Raw genomic sequence first — 18,774 nt, 5'->3', positions numbered from 1 at the left:
CGAATCCGCCTGCCAATGCAGGGGACACAGGTTTGAGCCCTGGTCCAGGAAGATCCCACATGCCGCAGAGCAACTAAACCACTGTGCCACAACTACTGAAGCCTGTGCCCCACCAGAGAAGATACGACAATGAGAAACCCGTGCAAGAGTAGCCCTTGCTCACCGCAACTAGAGAAAGCCCGTGCACAGCAACGGAGACCCAACAGAGCCAAAGCTAGCTAAAAGAAATTTGGGTTGTAAATGATGTTCAAAGCAAATTTGTTAAAGAGTTCAGTCAAATAGAAGATAGATAGCTCAAATGGCTATTCGGAGTGAGATCCTTTAATCAATTCCTGAGACAACATCCAATTTGGTTGTGAATTTTTTAGGTGCTGTAATTTCTGGGAGTGTCCTTGATTGCAGTTAGATCTGAGTGTCTTTATGCCCCCCAAATATTCCAGTGTAGTTTATTATAACATTTATTACCATCTTAATGATTGAGAAATATTTGAGGGGAACTCGGCAATATCAAGGAATATGTTGCTTGTACAGGTGAGGGAAACGAAACTACCTTAAGCCAATTAATAGAATGGGGGGGGTCAGTTGGTAAAGTTTACATCTTCACTGGTGGCTGGTTAGAAAATTATCTGGGATTCATGAAGCTGAGAGGTTAGTTGGTTTGAATTTGTTCTTTTTTCTGATCAAGTCATATCTGAAGGACAATTTTTAGGTGAACAATGTAATAGCTAACCTTGTGACCTTAAGGAAAATCTAGACTTAACATTTTAAAGGTGAAAAACTAATAGCATCAACCTTAAAGGGTTGAATAATAAGGATTTATTAGAATCTATGAAAAGTCCCAGGTATGCAGAATCATTCTAAACTTTTTTTAAAAAGTACTTATGGCTGCGCTGGGTCTTCGTTGTGGCATGTGGGATCTAGTTCCCTGAGCAGGGATCAAACCCGGGTCCCCTGCATTGGGAGCACCTAGTCTTAGCCACTGGACCACCAGGGAAGTCCCCCCAACTTTGGATTAACAGAAAGGTCTTGTGAAACAAGACACCAAACCTCACTAGCTCACCTGCAAAGATCTCTAACCGAGCTGGGTAACAGGCTGAGAGAAAAAATGCTTCTAACAGAAACTCAGAATACTCAGACTTGTTTTATTTTAGTACATGGGCTGGGAATGATGGGAGGGGGTGGATGTTGTGGGCAACCACTGCCCTGATTAGCACCGGATGCCCATCCCAATGGCCATGAATGTGCCAAAGGTGCCGCCACTCTGCATCATGGTTTTCCCGATGCCGCCCATCAGCTCCCGACCCCGCATTCCGATCCTGAGAGGAGGAAACCAAGATGGGGCCAATTGGGAACAAAAATGCAGGGAACATTAACTGCCCTTTTACAGTTTGTGTTTATAATGGGCACTGCTGAAGTCTGGCAGGATATTTTCTCTTCCCATATGGGTTGTGTAATGCCAAGGAAAAGGGTCCGTTAGGGTCTCTAGGTGGATTCTGATGAATGTATCAACTGACTTCTGTTTGTGGGAGGCAACAGAAGCAGTATAAAGTACATGGACAGGGAAACCATTTTTTTGTGCTGGTTTATGATCCAATAAGACATCTGTCTTTTAGACGGTTTCCTAGTGTTAAAACAATAATAGGGATGTCAGACGCGGGTTCAAGAACTAAGAATGCAATTTACAGGCTGTGTCAAGTGTAAAATGAGGAGCACAGCATTCACAGCCCCGTCGTGATAACAGGGCATTTAGCACCGTGACTGACAGTAAGTGCTCAGTAAATGATAATTTACAATCTGGAAAAATGGGAATAGTCTCTTTTATGTGTGGAAATGACAGGGTGTAGAGTTTATCTGCTTAATTTCTACATCCTGTTCCCAGTAAATTTAATCGTTTGTTTCGCTATGCGCAATTGGAAATAAATATAACAGCAGGAAGACGGTAAGAACAGCCTTTTATTGAGCACTTAACACGTGCCAGATTGTGTGCTAAGTGTGCTCTGATTTGAGCCTTATAACTCTATATGATGTAGAGGTTACTGACCTCATTTTACACTTGAAACCCAGGCTCCAACTTGCCTAAGGTTACAAAATGAGTAAGGGGCCATTGAGTGGTTTGAGTCAGAGCTCATATTCTCAACCATTTAGGCTTCCAACCTGTCCTCCCAGACTGAAGGTGGTTAGGAAATCAGTCTCGCTCGTTATAGGGCAGCGAGGGAATTGGAAAGAAGTAGGCTCTATTCCAGCGGCAGGCCGAGTGGGGCGGGAAAGTCCGGTAGTCCCGCCCAGAGATCACGGCCCATGCCCCTCACCTGAGACAGGAAAAGGTGCCGAAGAGCGCCCCGGCTGCCATGCCCACGGCGCAACCCATCACAAAGCCCATCTTCACGCGGTCGAAGCAGCTTGGCTGTGACTGTCCATAGGGGCCCACGGCCACCGGCATCTGCGGAGTTCGAAGGCTTGGGGAGAGTGGGCCTAGCCGCCAGCCCGAGTCGGGCAGGGGGCGTAGGAGGTGGGGCAGGGAGCAGGCCGGAGGGTTCGGGGAAATCCGGGAAGGAAAAGAAGGGTGTAGCCCGGCTCCATCACCCGCTGAGCGTTCGAGTCCCCGCGCCACGGTGCCCCCACCTTACCTTGCTCGCGGCCTTGGTCGCTCAGCTCCACGTCTCACACGGAACGCGAGGCGGAGCGCACTCGCGGCCAGAGGAACCGCTTCCGGGGCGCGGAGTCGTACTTCCGGGGGCCTGTAGCTGGGGACGGCAGCCGCTTCGGGCGCAGGGCTGCCACCGAGATGATGCTACTGAGAACCTCTTGGAGGCTGGTGGCCGCGGCCGCCCCCGCCGCTCTGTGGCCGAGGGCGAAGGCACCCACTCGGGGGCTGCGCCTGCGCGGTACGCTCCGGGTCTCGCTCGCTGCCACTTCCCCGGAGGCGAGGATCTCTCCCCTGGGCGTGGTGACGCACCTGCATATTCAGGAGCCTCCCTCTTCCGCCCGCTACCCAGACCCTCTGACCCTTCCTCTTGGCTGCACCCCTCAAACTTTCTCATGCCGGCCCTGCGAACGGTTGACTTCGCCGCGCGCCCCCCTCCCGCACTTCAGATCCTTCCCTGCAGGCCCTCAGAGCCCTTGATGCTCGGCCTTCGGACCTTTCCTGGCCAAATTTTAGAGATGCCAGTCGTCCAGCCAGTAACCTTTGAAGGAGATCTTACATACCGTCTCCACATTCCTTCTCAGTGGCTTTGCCCTTTCAGAGGTCTCCTCACTCCCAACTATGCAATTTGAATGTTGTCTCAGCACCCCCCTCCAAGAACCCTGTCTCTCTCCCTTACCTCTTTTTACAGTTGGCTCAAGTTTTATGATGTTTTGTTTCCTTTTCCACTGAGATTCGACCTCAGCACCCCTTAAATTTATCTCACCTCCATCCAGCTTTTACCTTCTGCTGTCTTGGATGCCCTGTGTGCAGAGTTGCATCCTCTCACGTGGCCACTCCGTTCTATTTTTTGTCAGTTGTAGACCATGCTCCCCAGTCTGCTGTTCCCTCAGATGCAGCCACTGCTCCGGAGGCGGAATCAGTGCTGCGACCTCTGTATATGGATGTGCAAGCTACAACTCCTCTGGTAAGGATCGAGGGGCAGCTTTCCCCAAGCTGTTTTTAGGAATTATATTGTAGAAGTGGCAATGCACAGAAATGGCTGAATCCCTGTAGAAGTAAGAGCCATTGAGAACTGTGTGTTGGGAAAAGCAATGAGCCAGGAGTCAGGAGGCTTAAGCTGTAATCCTCTAGAAATGGCTTTACTACTTACTAGCTATTGATCTTGGACACATCACTCAGTGCAGGCACTCTGGTAGTAGTTAAAAGCATAGGCTCTGGAATTAGCCGGATTGCTACTTACTACGTGAATTTGGGCAAGAATTAAATAGGTTAAAAGACATAAAGTAGCCCTTAGAACAGCACCTGGCGCATGATAAACACTTGAATATTAATGCACGTTTTCATCAACATGTGGACTCTGTCATGTCCTGGGCTCTCGTAGATCACATTTCTTGGCAGGAGTGGAAACACCTGCAGACACGGCTATCAGAACAGGGCAATGTTTGTAGATTATCTGAGCAGATGGTAGAATAATCTGATTTAAGATGGGTTGGTAGGGGAGTATATTAGGCTAACATTTGGTTAGTACCTGAGGGGATGGAAGAATGTTTGAGGCCTAATCTAGGCAGGGTCTGAAGGGTTGGGAGTGTGCTGAGGCAGGTTGGGCAGGTCTCAGGGGATGGAGTGGGGCCCGAGTAAACTGTGGGCTCAAGGAGACTGATCTATTCTGTTATGCTCAGGACCCTCGGGTGCTTGATGCCATGCTCCCTTACCTAGTCAACTACTATGGGAACCCACATTCCCGGACACATGCTTATGGCTGGGAGAGTGAGGCAGCCATGGAACGTGCTCGCCAGGTTAGTACAGAGGACTCCAGGAGGTTCTGATGTCAGAGGGTCAGTGGCCTGTGGGAGGCATTTCTTTTTTTGTAGCTGTGGGTGGAGGTGGAAATGGCTTGGGGCTCTCTCAGGAAGAGATTCAAAGAACAGGCCTTTGGAGTCCCTCTGAAGGCATTTGATTAGTTCCCACATTTCCTAGCTAAGTGACCTTTGGCAAGTTATCTGATTTCTCGAAGCCTCAGTTTCCTCACACTGAAAATGGAGATTGGGAAGGGCCTGGGTTCGATCCCTGGTTGGGGAACTAAGATCCTGCAATCCGCCCAACATGGCCGAAAAAAGAAAGAAAGAAAAAGAAAATAGAAATTGTAGTAGTTCCTACTTCTTGGGGTTATTGGGTGGATTAAATCAGACAATTCTGGTGACGTGTTTATATATTTATTTATTTATTTATTTTTGGCTGTGTTGAGTTGTCGTTTCTGTGCGCGGGCTTTCTCTGGTTGCAGCGAGCGGGGTCCACTCTTCATCACGGTGTGCGGGCCTCTCACTGTCGCGGCCTCTCTTGTTGCAGAGCACAGGCTCCAGACGCGCAGGCTCAGTAGTTGTGGCTCACGGGCCTAGTTGCTCCGCGGCATGTGGGATCTTCCCAGACCACGGCTTGAACCCATGTCCCCTGCATTGGCAGGCAGATTCTCAACCACTGCGCCACCAGGGAAGCCCTGGTGATGTGTTTATTAACATGATGCGTATACATGCTAAGAGCTCAATAAGTGCTTTTTCAAAAACACCAAAGTTATTATTTTGTATTGGGCTGGAAAAGAGCCTGGGATCTGGGATGTAGCTGAGTATATCCCCTTGTCTGATTCTAATGGGTACAGAGCTGCTTCTTGAGCAGCTGATAGAATACAGTGGAGCTCTTCTTGCTCCAGACCTTTGTCTTAGTTGTCTCTGCAGCTGCATTCCTGCCTAGGGAACTGATGCTACTTATTTTTGTTTCTTGGCTTGCAGCAAGTAGCATCTCTGATTGGGGCTGATCCTCGTGAGATTATCTTCACTAGTGGCGCTACTGAATCCAACAACATAGCAATTAAGGTAAGAGAAGGGAACCAAAGGGCATATCTGGGCTTTCCTGACCTGGGAGGTGGTGTCCTGCCATCATTTAGGCTCATATATATTTCCCAGCTACCCACTTTCACCCTATTGTGAAGAAAATACAGACACATACTCTTTCTGATTTGTTGCTTCCTTCAGCCCTTTGCAGTCTACTCTATCTTAAGTCTTTGCTCCTGTTGAACTGAGTTCAGTGAGGTAGTTGGATAGGAAAGGAGGTGGCTCTTGGACCATCAGCCATGTGGTGTTTTGGACGGCAGCTACTTCAAAGAGTAAATAATGGTGACTCAACCCTTTTCCCCATCCTTTTGATCTAGTCACAGTGAAGTCCAGAATACACTTGTAATTGGATATATTTCTCTGCTTCTTGTTACCAGCTTCACACATATCTGTGATTTCAGGGCTGCCTTCCTCTCAGCCTTCCCTTTCTTTCTGATGAGATCTGTCTGCAGCAAGTTCCTCCTGTTTTCTTTAGATGTCCCCGTTTTGTACTGGTTGCTGTGGTGCCTTCTGCAGACATTCACTTGATCACCCATTCTGAGATTAGTCACTCTATCCTTAGGACCTACCGATCTTCGGTGCTAACAAAAGTAAAATTCCAGTCTCAGTAGTCATGTCGGTGTTTCACAGAACATAAACACGTCTGACTGGGTCTGGTTGCCAGGGTCACTTGTGTAAATACCAAGGCTCTGATAAATTGTGGGCTGCTGTAGGTTCAACTCTGGCTCTACCCTCTCTCACCACTGTCTCTCACCTGTGTTGCCAGTATGGCTTTTTCTGACCTTGGACTGAGTAAAGGAGGCCTAGACATGGGCCAGGTTCCAGAGTCATCAGTACTCTGCCTGATCCCTTTAGAAGGAAGGTATCCTTCCTTGGGACTGCAGAGGCCACAGAGCCAGGGGTGTGGTCTCTCCAAAGATGAGAATGGTTTCTGGAATGGGGAGCATTTTCAGAACTTAGAAAATGTTTGCTTTGAAGGTTTCCACAGATTCCCAAACCTAGAGGCCAAGGATTGCTAGAGTAGTTGCGACAGCTTTCCTCTGGTCTCCTGGACGGGTAGAGTAAATATCTGTCTGCTATTAGAGGATTCAACGCTTTGGGTAAGTGAGATAGGAGGTGGGGAGGGAACTTCTAATGTTTTCATTTTTATGTTCCTTGTCCTCAAGAACATACAGTTTTTATGTAGTTATAATTTTGGCCTAATTAGTTTCATATTCTGCTTTTTTATTTTTTATTATTTTTTTTTTTGCGGTACGTGGGCCCCTCACTGCTGTGGCCTCTCCCGTTGCGGAGCACAGGGTCCGGACGCGCAGGCTCAGCGGCCATGGCTCACGGGCCCAGCTGCTCCGCGGCATGTGGGGTCTTCCCGGACCGGGGCACGAACCCATGTCCCCTGCATCGGCAGGCGGACTTTCAACCACTGCGCCACCAGGGAAGCCCCATATTCTGCTTTTAAAGTAGTATTCTTATAAGCTCTGGGAGGGACTGGGTTGCACATTTTATTTATTTTAATTTTTTTAAAGGAATTCATGCATATGTGGTGAGATTTTGTTTTTTTTTAACCCTATGGAAAGGTTTAAAATAAAGTGTAGGTCTTCCACTTCTTCCTCCCCTATTCTGACCTCAAGTCTGTTTAGTATTGTTCTAGAAAACAAATTATACATACATATGAATTTGCTTTTAATATTTTCACATATTGTAGCATGCTACGTTTATTCTTCTGTAACCATTAATAACATATCCTATGTTTTTCCATTTCAAACTCGATAGTTTTTAATATAACTAACTATATTCTTTTTCATGGAGTTGTGTTATTGCAGTTTACTGTTCATTTCTCTGTTGTTGGTGTTTAATCTTTCTATTTTTTTAAGGATTGTAAATATAACTAAAGCATATTTTGCCTCTAAAGCTTCATCTATCCTTTGAAATATTTCCCTAAGGCAGGGGTCCCCAACCCCCGGGCCATGGACCGCTACCGGTCTATGAACCAGGCTGCACAGCAGGAGGTGAGCGGCAGACGGGCGAGCGAGTGAAGCTTCATCTGCCGCTCGCCATCGCTCTCATTACTGCCTGAACCCTGCCCCCCCCCCCCACATCCATGGAAGAACTGTCTTCCATGAAACCGGTTCCTGGGCCAAAAAGGTTGGGGACCGCTGCCCTAAGGTAAATTCCCAAAAGAGGAATCACAGTAAAGAGTGTGAATTCAGCTTTTAAGACATCTTTGTAAATGATTTCTGAAGAGATTATAGTGTAAATAATGCTATCAGCAAGGAATGCGTCTATGAGTTTCACTTCTGCACTGCCAGCTTTGGGTATCACCATATTTGCATGTTTTGTATTTAAATAGAAATAAAAGAGACAGACTTTTCCTGGGATGCAAGGATAGCAATGTTCCCCATTTTCCACCTATGGTACAATAAAAAATATATTTGGTCTTTGTCCTGTGTTCCTGGCACAGGGCTTCTAAAACCTGAATGCTAGGAATGTGTTTTGTTATTCATAACAAGCCCCTTTGCCATACCTGAGTTTCTGGTGATGAAGTGATTCATGGTGGGCCCTTAGATAGTTTCAAGGGACATGCTGGCCACTCCAGAAGGACCAAGAATGTGATTAGAGAGTTGTAACTTTCATCTGGGGAAGAGAGGGGGGCTGGAGATTGAGTCCAGTCATATGGCCAATGATTTAAGCAGTTGTGCCTGTGTTATGAAACCCCCATAAAAACTCTGGAAAACAAAACTCAGAGGAGCTTCCAGGTTGGCAAACTCATGGTTGTACTGGAAGGTGGCATTCTTAGATTTACGGGGAGAGGGCATGGAAACTCTGTGCCCCTCCCTGCCCCAGAACTCACCCTGTGCATCTCTTCCATTTGGCTGTTCCTGGGTTGTATCCTTTGTGATAAAGCTATGATAGTAATATAGTGTTTTCATTGAGTTCTGTGAATCACAGAGAATTATTGAACCTTAGGGGACTGTGGGAAGCCCTGTATTTGTAGCCAGCTGGGGAAGTATGGGTGGGTGACTTGTGACACCTAGGCCTTATGGCTGGCATCTGAAGTAGAGGCAGTCTTGCGGGACTGAGGCCCTTAACCTGTGGGATTTGCGCTAATTTGGGATAGTTAGTGTCAGAATTAAATTGAATTATAGGACATGCAATTGGTGTCAGATAATTAATGTTGGAGCATACTGCCCTTGTCCACTTACTCCCTACAACTAGGATGGAAGTCACTGCTGTCTCTCTGAGTATATTCTTCTTCCTTTCACCACTGCCAATTTCTAGGGGGTGGCCAGGTTCTACAGATCACGGAAAAAGCATTTGATCACCACTCAGACAGAACACAAATGTGTCTTGGACTCCTGCCGTTCACTGGAAGCTGAGGGCTTTCAGGTCACCTACCTCCCAGTGAAGAAGAGTGGGATCATCGACCTGAAGGTAAGAGGGACAAAATAGGAGGAGCCTGGCTTCAGCCTATAAATCTATCTCTTCAGCCTCAGCTGGAGCTTGAAGGACTAGATCTAATGGTGACGGAGGGGTTTAGAGAAATATGCCTTGCAGTGGGACTCAGAGTATGTTCCCCTTGAGTGTGTACCATCCTCCTTTTTTGCTGAAGATTTGTTTCTCAGCTTTTTTGGTGCTTCCTGGTCTGTGTGACAGCCATCGCGGGAAAGCTCTGGCCTCCTTCTCCCTGCACTGATGTTTCTCATCCTTCAAAAGAGTAGGTGTAGTTTTTGTGAATAATATTTCCCTTTTTGGCCCATATCTTTATATGTCAATTTTGGGTCCGAGTATCTTCTCCACCAAATTTTGGATATCAGCATCCCTAGACATCCCTAGACAAATCCATCCCTGGACAGATCCCTGTGATGTGCAAATAGAGATAATTTTACTATTTTCTTTGCAACCTGGAGGGCTTTTATTTCTTTTTTTTGCCCAGTTGAATAAAAGTGGTGAGAGCAGATACCCTTGTTTTCTTCCTGATCTTAGATGAAAGCTTTCACCATTAAGTAGGATGTTAGTCCCTGCCTTCAAGGAGCTTATATTTTAGTGAAGGGGACAGTTAACATGTAAACAAACACATAAATGAAATAATTATGAATTGAGATATATGCAATAAAGGAAGTAAACAAGAAACTGAGAGAAACATAACATTGAGAACCTACATTAGACCAGTGTCAGGGAAAGTATAATAGATGTTGGGAGGTTGATTACTAGTTTCTTTAAGATAAATATTTTAGTCAAATGTGGTCCCTACCTCAGTGTTGAAAATAGTAGCCTTGTTTTTTACTACTTACTTTGTTCTTTGCTGCTTTTTACTCTGACAACCTTATGTAGGAAAGGCTCCCCCTCTTTTTTTTAATTAAACTTTTAATTTTTAAATAATTATAGATTCTCATGCAGTTGTCAGAAGTAATACAGAGAGATCTCATGTACCCTCTATCAGTTTCCCTTAATGATAACATCTTACAGAAGTATAGTATAATATTACAACCAGGATATTGATGTTGATCCATCTTGCTCTGATTTCCCCAGTTTTACTTGTACACACTTGTGTGTGTGTTTAGCTCTATGCAGTTTCATCACATGTGTAGTTTCATTGTAACTATCACTACAATGATGCTTCATGGTCTTTTTTTTTTTTAAGATTGATTATTTAATTAATTATTTTAATTTTGGCTGCGTCAGGCCTTAGTTGTGGCACGCAGGATCTTTGTTGAGGCATGCAGGATCTTTCGTTGCGGCGCGCAGGCTCTTCATTGTGGTGTGCGGGCTTCTCTCTAGTTGCGGCCTGCGGGTTTTCTCTTCTCTAGTTGTGGCACACAGGCTCCAGGGCGCGCGAGCTCGGTAGTTGTGGTGCATGGGCTTAGTTGCCCCATGGCATGTGGGATCTTAGTTCCCTGACCACGGATCAAACCCAGATCAGATCCGCCTGCATTGTAAGGCGGATTCTTTACCACTGGACCACCAGGGAAGTCCCATGGTCTTCTTTTAAAACCACTAATTTGATCTCCATTTCTTTAATTTTGTCTTTTCAATAATGTTACGTAAATGGAATAATATAGTACGTAACCTTTTGGGATTGACTCTTTTAATTTAGCATAAGTCTTTGGCGAGTCATTTAAGTTGTTGCATGTCTCAGTAGTCTGTACCTTTTTATTGCTGAATAGTATTCCATGTAATGGAAGTACACAGTTTCTTTAACCATTTACCTGTTGAAGGACATCTGGGTTGTTTTTAGGTTTTGGCTATTATGAATAAAGCTACCATGAACATTTATGTGTCGGTTTTTTGGTGTGAATTTAAGTTTACATTTCCCTGAGGTAATGCCCAAGAGTGCAACTACTGGGTCATATGGTAATTTCATGTTTAGTTTTATAAGAAACAAAAACTACCAAACTGTTTTTCAGGTGGTTGTACCATTTTAGGTTCCCACCAGTAGTATATGAGTGATCCAGTTTCGTTGCCTCCTCGCCAGCATTTTGTGTTGTCACTATTTTAATTTTACCCACTCCGGTAGGTGTGTAGTGAAAGGCCCCTTTTCAAGACTAAGCTTGCATACATTCTGAGTTAGGGAGGACTGTGTTGGTACTATATAGTTTCCTTACTCCTGATGTTCTTAGGAACTAGAGGCTGCCATCCAGCCGGATACCAGTCTGGTCTCAGTCATGACTGTGAACAATGAGATTGGAGTGAAGCAGCCCATTGCAGAAATAGGTGAGTATCATGGGTGGACCCTGACGCTTGCCCACCACTGAGATGCATCTGAGGAGCAGGACTGGACTAGGATCTGTAACACTTTATAGAATGAGGTAAGGAAACCAAGAGAGAGAGCGCTTCAGTTCCTTGATCAAGGACATATTGTAAATAGCACAGCTAGTATTTGAATCCAGGTGTAGTACCCTTTATGTTGTTTTCATTTTATTGCACTTGGTGCAGAAAACAAAACAAAAAACCTCCACCTTTTTTCTCTTCCTCTTTTACCTTTTTTGTTTTAGAACATCTCTTTACTATGCTCATAGAGCCAGAGGCACTCGCCCTGTAACCTCTTAGGTACATTAGCAAATAGATCTGTTAATCTTTGCTTCTTTTAAATCAAAAGGATCTAAAAGTTAATCTGATATATTGAAAGGCCAGTGTTAATGAGGTAGGAAGAGTCTTATGAATCAGAATATCGGGGGTGTTTTGATTGGGTGTTTTGCATTTGCTCTTGTTTATTCTAGTCAAGGACACTAGAGCTGAGAATGAGAGACAGAGACAGAAAGAGAGAGAAGTGATTTACTATGTGGCTAGTGGCCAATGCCATGTATAATTTTGCCTTAGATCTCATGGTACATTGTGGGACCACTGCCAGGTTACTTCCTAACATTGTGCTCTGGTTCTTCCCCTTTGTTGTTTTCTCAGGGCACATTTGCAGTTCCAGAAAGGTGTATTTCCATACTGATGCAGCCCAGGCTGTTGGAAAAATCCCACTTGACGTCAACGACATGAAAATTGATCTCATGAGCATCAGTGGTCACAAAATCTATGGTCCGAAAGGTACTAGCCCCTCCTAGAGTTCCTCCTCTCTGGACCTCCCGGCAAACTCTTTGACAGGTGTTCCTGGGACTCATTGGGCACTCTCACTGCTCTCAGAGGAAATTGTATATTCAGAGTGCCCTGCAGAATGCAAGTGTCATTTAGCAATAGCTAGGAACATGTGCTTATTGGTAGCTTCTAGCAGTTACTATATAGCAGGCCATTCTTCACTGGTCTCTTTAGAAAATACTTTCATGTAGATGTTAATTTGGTTGAGGAACAAAGGTTTTGTCAATCAAATGAGCTGGATAAGTCCAGTTATCTTGTCTACCCCACTGTGATTTGCAGATCAATATTCTTTGAGTTCTTCATTCCCTCGTGTCTTGCTTTAGCCTTAGGGGAAGATTGTATGGGCTTTTATGTTTCTTGGTGTTTATTCCTAGTTTTAGTAGTCTTTGCTCCTATTAATCTCTCAAGGATACTTGTCTGTTTCCTATGGTCCTATTGGTCTAGGAATGTTTTCTAGCTGGAATTCTGCCTCTGCACCCCAATCTTTGGGAAGAGACTATTGTCCTCTATTTTATGGAGGTAGCCATCCAAAATGAACAACTCCTTCTCTGTCTCTTGGGTGAGGGCCTGTGGTGGTTGGTTATGCCAGTACGCTTGCTGTGTCTGCGGGGTGTGTCATCTGGATGTACACCTTGTGGAAAAAGGTGTGATAACTCCTGGAAGTATATAAGAGGGGCTTCTTCTAAAGGCTCCCAGAGGTTGTAAGGAGTGTTTTTGTAAGCCCAACAGGTGTTCTGTCTTTAACTAAAATTGGCTTATTGGCTTTTTTTGTACCTAAATCTGTTTTGATAAAATTAACTCATATTGAGCAGGAGCTCTGATCAGCACGTAAATGTATACAGGTATCCCTCACTATCCAAACTCTTGCTTGTTGAACTCAGGATCTAAATAGATTTAGATAACATTGTATACTTCACTATCCAGATGTAGTATCTGAGCACTGACTCTCTGAACCTGGGAACTGCGGAGATTCAGACAGTGTAGGATACTTGAATTTGATTTTATTTTAATGGGGAAATGAAATATTTCTTAATAAATGCAGCTTGGCACATAAATTATTTTAAAACTAGGGTCCTTCATAATAAATTTGGGAACCATTGCCTTACTTGCTATGGTACCTGTAGTCTCTGCCTCAATAAGTCAGTAGTTGTTCTGTGAGGGAGAAGGTGACCTTCAGCAAGTGCTCACTCTATTCAAAACCCTTGGCTACTTAGTGAATATCTTTGTACATTCATGCTCATATTTTGGTATGAAATTCCTATAAACAGATTTGCTGAGTCACAAGTTGTATACATTTTTAAGTTTTGATAGACCCTAGGAGATTATGCTAATTTTTACTTCCATTCTGACTTCTCCCCTTTTTTTCCCCTCAAGGTTTTAATTTTTTTTTAAATTAAAAATTTTTATTCTATTTAGACAAGGTAATATGGTTCAAAATTCAAAAGCTGCAAAAAAGTACACTGTGGAAAGTCTCTCACCTCTGTCTCTAAGCCATGCAGTTCCCCCTAGGGAGACAGTTTCTTGAGTATTTTTCTAGAACTATTTTATGCATTTATAATCACATATATGGGACTTCCCTGGTGGCACAGTGTTTAGGAATCTGCCTGCCAGTGTAGGGGACACGGGTTTGAGCCCTGGTCTGGGAAGATCCCACATGCCGTGGAGCAGCTAAGCCCGTGCACTGAAACTACTGCGCCTGCGCTCTAGAGCCCACGAGCCACAGCTGCTGAGCCCGTGTGCCACAACTATTGAAGCCCGCGCCACCTAGAGCCCGTGCTCCACAACAGTAGCCACCGCAATGAGAAGCCCGCACACCACAACAAAGAGTAGGCCCCGCCCACCGCAACTAGAGAAAGCCCATGCACGGCAACCAAGACCCAACGTGGCCAAAAATAAATAAATAAATACATTCATAATCACATATATACTTCCCCCCTTCCCCTTTTTACTCAAACAGTAGCATACTACACTCATTGCATCTTCACCTAACAATGCATCTTTAATTTTTTTAAACTGAAGTACAGACATTATCACATTTCACCAGTGTTCTAACAATGTATCTTGGAGATTTTATAGTGGTAGTACAGGAGCTTCCTCATTCTTTTATACACCTCCTTTGAATTTCAGGCATGGATGTACCATAATTTATTTGCCCATTTTCCTGATTATGGACATCTAAGTTGTTTCCAATTTTTTGCTATTATGAATAATGCTGCATTGCATGATGTCATTTTATACATGCATAGGGAGCTACTTTAAACCATTTTGGCTGTCACTCCTTCTGGTACAAAATAATTTTGATAAATATTATGCTTTTGCTGCTGTTTCTTCTTTTCCCCCAATCTTTTTTTTTTGAAAAATGTCAAGCTTACAGAAAAGTTGAAAGAATATTTTGACCCCTTTGAAAAGTGATATATTGTTTCATCTGCATTTTCCTTTTTCTCTTTTTTTGTAATAAACTTTGTTTCCCAGGGGTTGGTGCCATCTACATTCGCCGCCGGCCCCGTGTGCGTGTGGAGGCCCTGCAGAGTGGAGGGGGGCAGGAGCGGGGCATGCGGTCTGGGACAGTCCCAACACCCTTGGTGGTGGGGCTGGGGGCTGCGTGTGAGGTGGCACAGCAAGAGATGGAGGTATGCGGAGAGCAGTTCCCTCCCACAGATTCTTCCCCTGTGCTGGGTCTCCTGTGTTGAGGCTTCTGGGCATGACTGGGTCAGATCTTTTCCAGAAGAGGAGGTTTAAGAAAACCATCTTTGTCCCAGTGCTTCTGGCATCTTATTGAGGGAGGTGTTATGGGCTCCAAAATCCAGGCCCTTCAGTAGTTATCAGCTCATTTATTCTGGGTTATTGAAACCATCTGTCCAGTTATTGAGCATCTCTGTGCTCAGTGCTGGGGATACAGTGGTCTCCATGAGCAACACAGGGCAATAGGTGGGTCAGATGCCCAGTCACTTCTGGGCACCGGGCAGGGCTTCTCGTCCTGTGTGTTTCTGAGCTGTTAATGGTCACTATGCTTAGTCCTCCCTTGCCTGCTCCTCAGTATGACCACAAGCGGATCTCCAAGTTAGCAGAACGACTGACACGGAAGATAATGAAGAGCCTTCCAGACGTGGTGATGAATGGGGACCCTGAGCACCATTACCCAGGTACAGACGTGCCCATTCTGTCCCCATCTGGAAGAGCTGGAGACTCTGAGCCTTCTCTCATAGTAATTCACTCTTCCAGGCTGTATCAACCTCTCCTTTGCATATGTGGAAGGGGAGAGTCTGCTGATGGCACTCAAGGATGTTGCCTTATCCTCGGGAAGGTGAGTTGGATTGGATAGACAGGGACTGTGGCAGGACCAGTTAGTCTGGCTTTAAGTGTTAGGTTAATAAGCTTCCCATTGTGGAGATGACAGGCACAAGAGCTCTCAGTTGAGAGTAAAAGTCATTTTGTAAGCACCTATTTTTAGCTGACTGGGCACAGGCTAAAGTTTGCCACCCTAGGAGGGCCTCCTGTGGTAGAGTTTTGTGCCTTTTGTGGTCCCAGGAGATGCATGTATCTGTTCTAGTGTTATTCTGGTAGTTCTGTTACAGGCCTCCAGAGTTCAAGGATGCTTCAGAGGCCACCAAGGGTTTAGCTGCTGTCCAGGCCTGTACAGATAATGCATTTGGTTGTAGGGGAGTGAGCACCTGGTGCTCTGCTGCCTCTTGGTGTCACACCTAGCTCACGTGGTATCATGCTCTGTCATGCTTTGGCAGTGTCCTTCTCAAGGAGGTTATCCTTCACAGGGGCCAGAGCAGCTAGCAGCGTCTGGCCCTTTCGCTGTGTCAGATTAGAATGTCTCTTTTGTCTCCATGGTATGACTCCAGGGGTCTGGGGGTGGGAGCAAGACTGGAGGTTTGTGGCCAAAAGCAGATTTATTGCTGAACTGAGCAAGGCTCTGTGTCTTTCTCCTCAGCGCCTGCACCTCTGCATCCCTGGAGCCCTCTTACGTCCTTCGAGCAATTGGCACTGATGAGGATTTAGCTCACTCTTCTATCAGGTCAGTCATTTGAGCTGCAGCATTTATGGAAGGCATCCTCTTTTGTATTATTCTTCTCCTGTTAGAGTCTTCCTCAATTTAGTTAAACTTATCCCTTCTTCATTCTTCATGAAAGTTTCTCGAGCAGTGTTTTGCAGACCTTATTGACTGTCACCTGGGAAGTCTGTGAAAGATGAAGAGGTCTGAGTGCCACACTAGAGATTCTGATTCATTAGGTTTGGAGGAGGAGTAGGAAACTTCTAGAGTGATTCTCAGGTGGCGGACAGACCATGTTCGCAGAAACTCTGCCCTCTAGGGGAAGGACCATGTTCTCTCCATGTCTTTTGTGGAGTATATCCTCATTGAGTATTTGCTGAATGAATTTACCCTGGTGCCACAGGTCTGATGCAGAGCTCCTCTCTGTGTCTTTTTCAGGTTTGGAATCGGCCGTTTCACTACAGAGGAGGAAGTAGACTACACAGTGGAGAAGTGCATTTACCATGTGAAGCGTCTTCGAGAAATGAGGTATGCACTATTGTACCAGAGACCCTTTGGAAGAAATTGCTGTGCTGGCTCCTCTCTTATCCTTAGGCTGTGTATTCACACTGCCAGAAATTAAAGTTTGAGAATCCTTGAATTTTAGGATTTAGAGATACCACAAAGCAGGAAAGTGGATCCTCTTGGCTACTTGTTTTCAGAGTATGAAAAGGTGTCTTTAAAAACTAAAGAACTGGACTTCCCTGGTGGCGCAGTGGTTAAGAATCCGCCTGCCAATGCAGGGGACACGGGTTTGGGCCCTGGTCCGGGAATATCCCACATGCCGCGGAGCAACTAAGCCCGTGCGCCACAACTACTGAGCCTGCGCTCTAGAGCCTGCGAGCCACAACTACTGAAGCCTGAGCGCCTAGAGCCTGTACTCTGCAACAAAAGAAGCCACCGCAGTGAGAAGCCCGCGCACCACAACAGAGCCCCACTCGCCACAACTAGAGAAAGCCCACACACAGCAACGAAGACCCAACACAGCCAAAAATAAAAATAAATTAAAAAAATTTTAAATAAATAAATAAATAAAATAAAATAACGGGGAATTCCCTGGCGGTCCAGTGGTTCAGGGCTTCCCTGGTGGTGCAGTGGTTGAGAATCTGCCTGCTAAGGCAGGGGGCACGAGTTCGAGCCCTGGTCTGGGAAGATCCCACGTGCCGCGGAGCAACTAGGCCCGTGAGCCACAACTACTGAGCCTGCGCGTCTGGAGCCTGTGCTCCGCAACAAGAGAGGCCGCGATAGTGAGAGGTCCGCGCACTGTGATGAAGAGTGGCCCCCACTTGCCACAACTAGAGAAAGCCCTCGCACAGAAACGAAGACCCAACACAGCCAAAAATAAATAAATAAATAAATAAATTTTAAAATAAATAAATAAATACTCCTGTTCTCTGTTCAAAAAAAAAAGAAAAAAAGACTCTGCACTTCCACTGCAGGGGGCACGGGTTCAATCCCTGGTCAGGGAACTAAGATCCTACAAGCCATGCAGCCAAATAAATAAAATTTAATTAAATAATGAAAAACATCTGAATTTATTCAGTTCTTTAGGGTTTTTTTTGTTGTTTTTTTTTGGCCGCGTGGGGTCTTCTTTGCTGCGTGTTGGCTTTCTATAGCAGCGGCGAGCAGGGGCTTCTCTTGTTGCGGAGCACAGGCTCTAGGTGCACAGGCTTCAGTAGTTGTGGCACGTGGGCTTCAGTAGTTGTTGCTTACATATAGCTGAGAAAGACTTGATAACCTCTTGTGTTGGGGTCTATCAGGGCAAGGAGGTAGAGGAGAGACAAGAGCAGATGGAGGCAAGTCAAGGCTTACAGCCTAGTAGCCAGTGCTGGCTGCTTCCTAAGCCTTCACTCATCCAAATACCTCTTCTCTTTGGCAGCCCTCTCTGGGAGATGGTGCAGGATGGCATTGACCTCAAGAGCATCAAGTGGACCCAACACTAGAAGAGTGGGCCTCTGACTTTGTGCTGGCCTGGCGTCTCCTGCCTCATCAACCCATGCACAGCCAGGTACCTTGTTACCCCCAGTGGCTGCTCCATGTTCACACCAGAATTGGTATAGCCCGGCTGACTTCAGCATTGGCCTGCTTCCAAGACAGAAACATGAGAAAACTATCTTTCTCCAGCCTCAGCTCCTTTGGTGGGGAACACTACCCATTTCTCTCCAGGAGTCCTTCTGTAGTCTTGTAGTGAGTGGATGTTCTCATCCTGAAACAGGAGGGACATTTGCTATGAATGATATTGCTACCGCTTGCGGAGCCCATACCCTTGGTGGGGGGAGCCCGAGGAACCAGAAGAAGGCTCTTTGTTCAGGGACCCTGATGCTCTACTTGGACATTTGAGTTGTTGCTTACTGCTGCTCAGAGAGATTGACTCCTTCAGAATCAAGCATAATCATCTACGATTTCATCTTTTTCGTGGCTCCAAAGGCTACCTTTTCATATTGACTATAGACTGAACAGCAAGTTTCTTAGAAGGCTTGTCTCCTTTGTGTTCTTGTCCTTCTTTTCTTTTGACCTAATGGAGCCAGAAATACGTGTATGACTCTACCTATTATTGTACTAATTTGTTTCTTTTAAAAAAATTGTTAATTTGCAAATTAGAGAAATAAAATCACCTTCCTCTA

The 18,774-nt window shown here is 45.4% G+C and overlaps 2 protein-coding genes across 3 annotated transcripts; one reads left to right on the top strand and one right to left on the bottom strand.

Annotated features, from left to right (window-relative positions):
• Window positions 1-1,128: 1,128 nt before the first annotated feature.
• ROMO1 (reactive oxygen species modulator 1) lies at window positions 1,129-2,735 on the bottom strand. 2 transcript variants are annotated; one of them, XM_082671394.1, is made up of 3 exons: window positions 2,628-2,735; window positions 2,310-2,440; window positions 1,129-1,316 (listed from the first exon to the last, which is right to left on the bottom strand). In XM_082671394.1, exons 2-3 carry the CDS (start codon window positions 2,438-2,440, stop codon window positions 1,208-1,210), a joined length of 240 nt encoding a protein of 79 aa, XP_082527520.1. In that variant the 5' UTR covers window positions 2,628-2,735; the 3' UTR covers window positions 1,129-1,207. The 2 variants fall into 2 exon arrangements, with proteins under 2 accessions (XP_082527520.1, XP_082527521.1); XM_082671395.1 differs by having other exon boundaries at window positions 2,310-2,456; window positions 2,628-2,694.
• Window positions 2,653-18,774, top strand: NFS1 (NFS1 cysteine desulfurase). Its single transcript, XM_082671393.1, has 13 exons — window positions 2,653-2,885; window positions 3,502-3,611; window positions 4,327-4,443; window positions 5,431-5,514; window positions 8,809-8,961; window positions 11,148-11,241; window positions 11,929-12,063; window positions 14,584-14,741; window positions 15,149-15,254; window positions 15,334-15,415; window positions 16,052-16,135; window positions 16,550-16,639; window positions 18,030-18,774. The coding sequence occupies exons 1-13, from the start codon at window positions 2,786-2,788 to the stop codon at window positions 18,091-18,093; spliced, it is 1,377 nt and encodes a 458-aa protein (XP_082527519.1). The 5' UTR covers window positions 2,653-2,785; the 3' UTR covers window positions 18,094-18,774.

Source organism: Grampus griseus (assembly GCF_964374135.1).
Source record: "Grampus griseus genome assembly, chromosome: 14".
Classification (NCBI taxonomy): Eukaryota; Metazoa; Chordata; class Mammalia; order Artiodactyla; family Delphinidae; genus Grampus; species Grampus griseus.
This window is presented reverse-complemented; position numbering and strand designations above follow the sequence as displayed.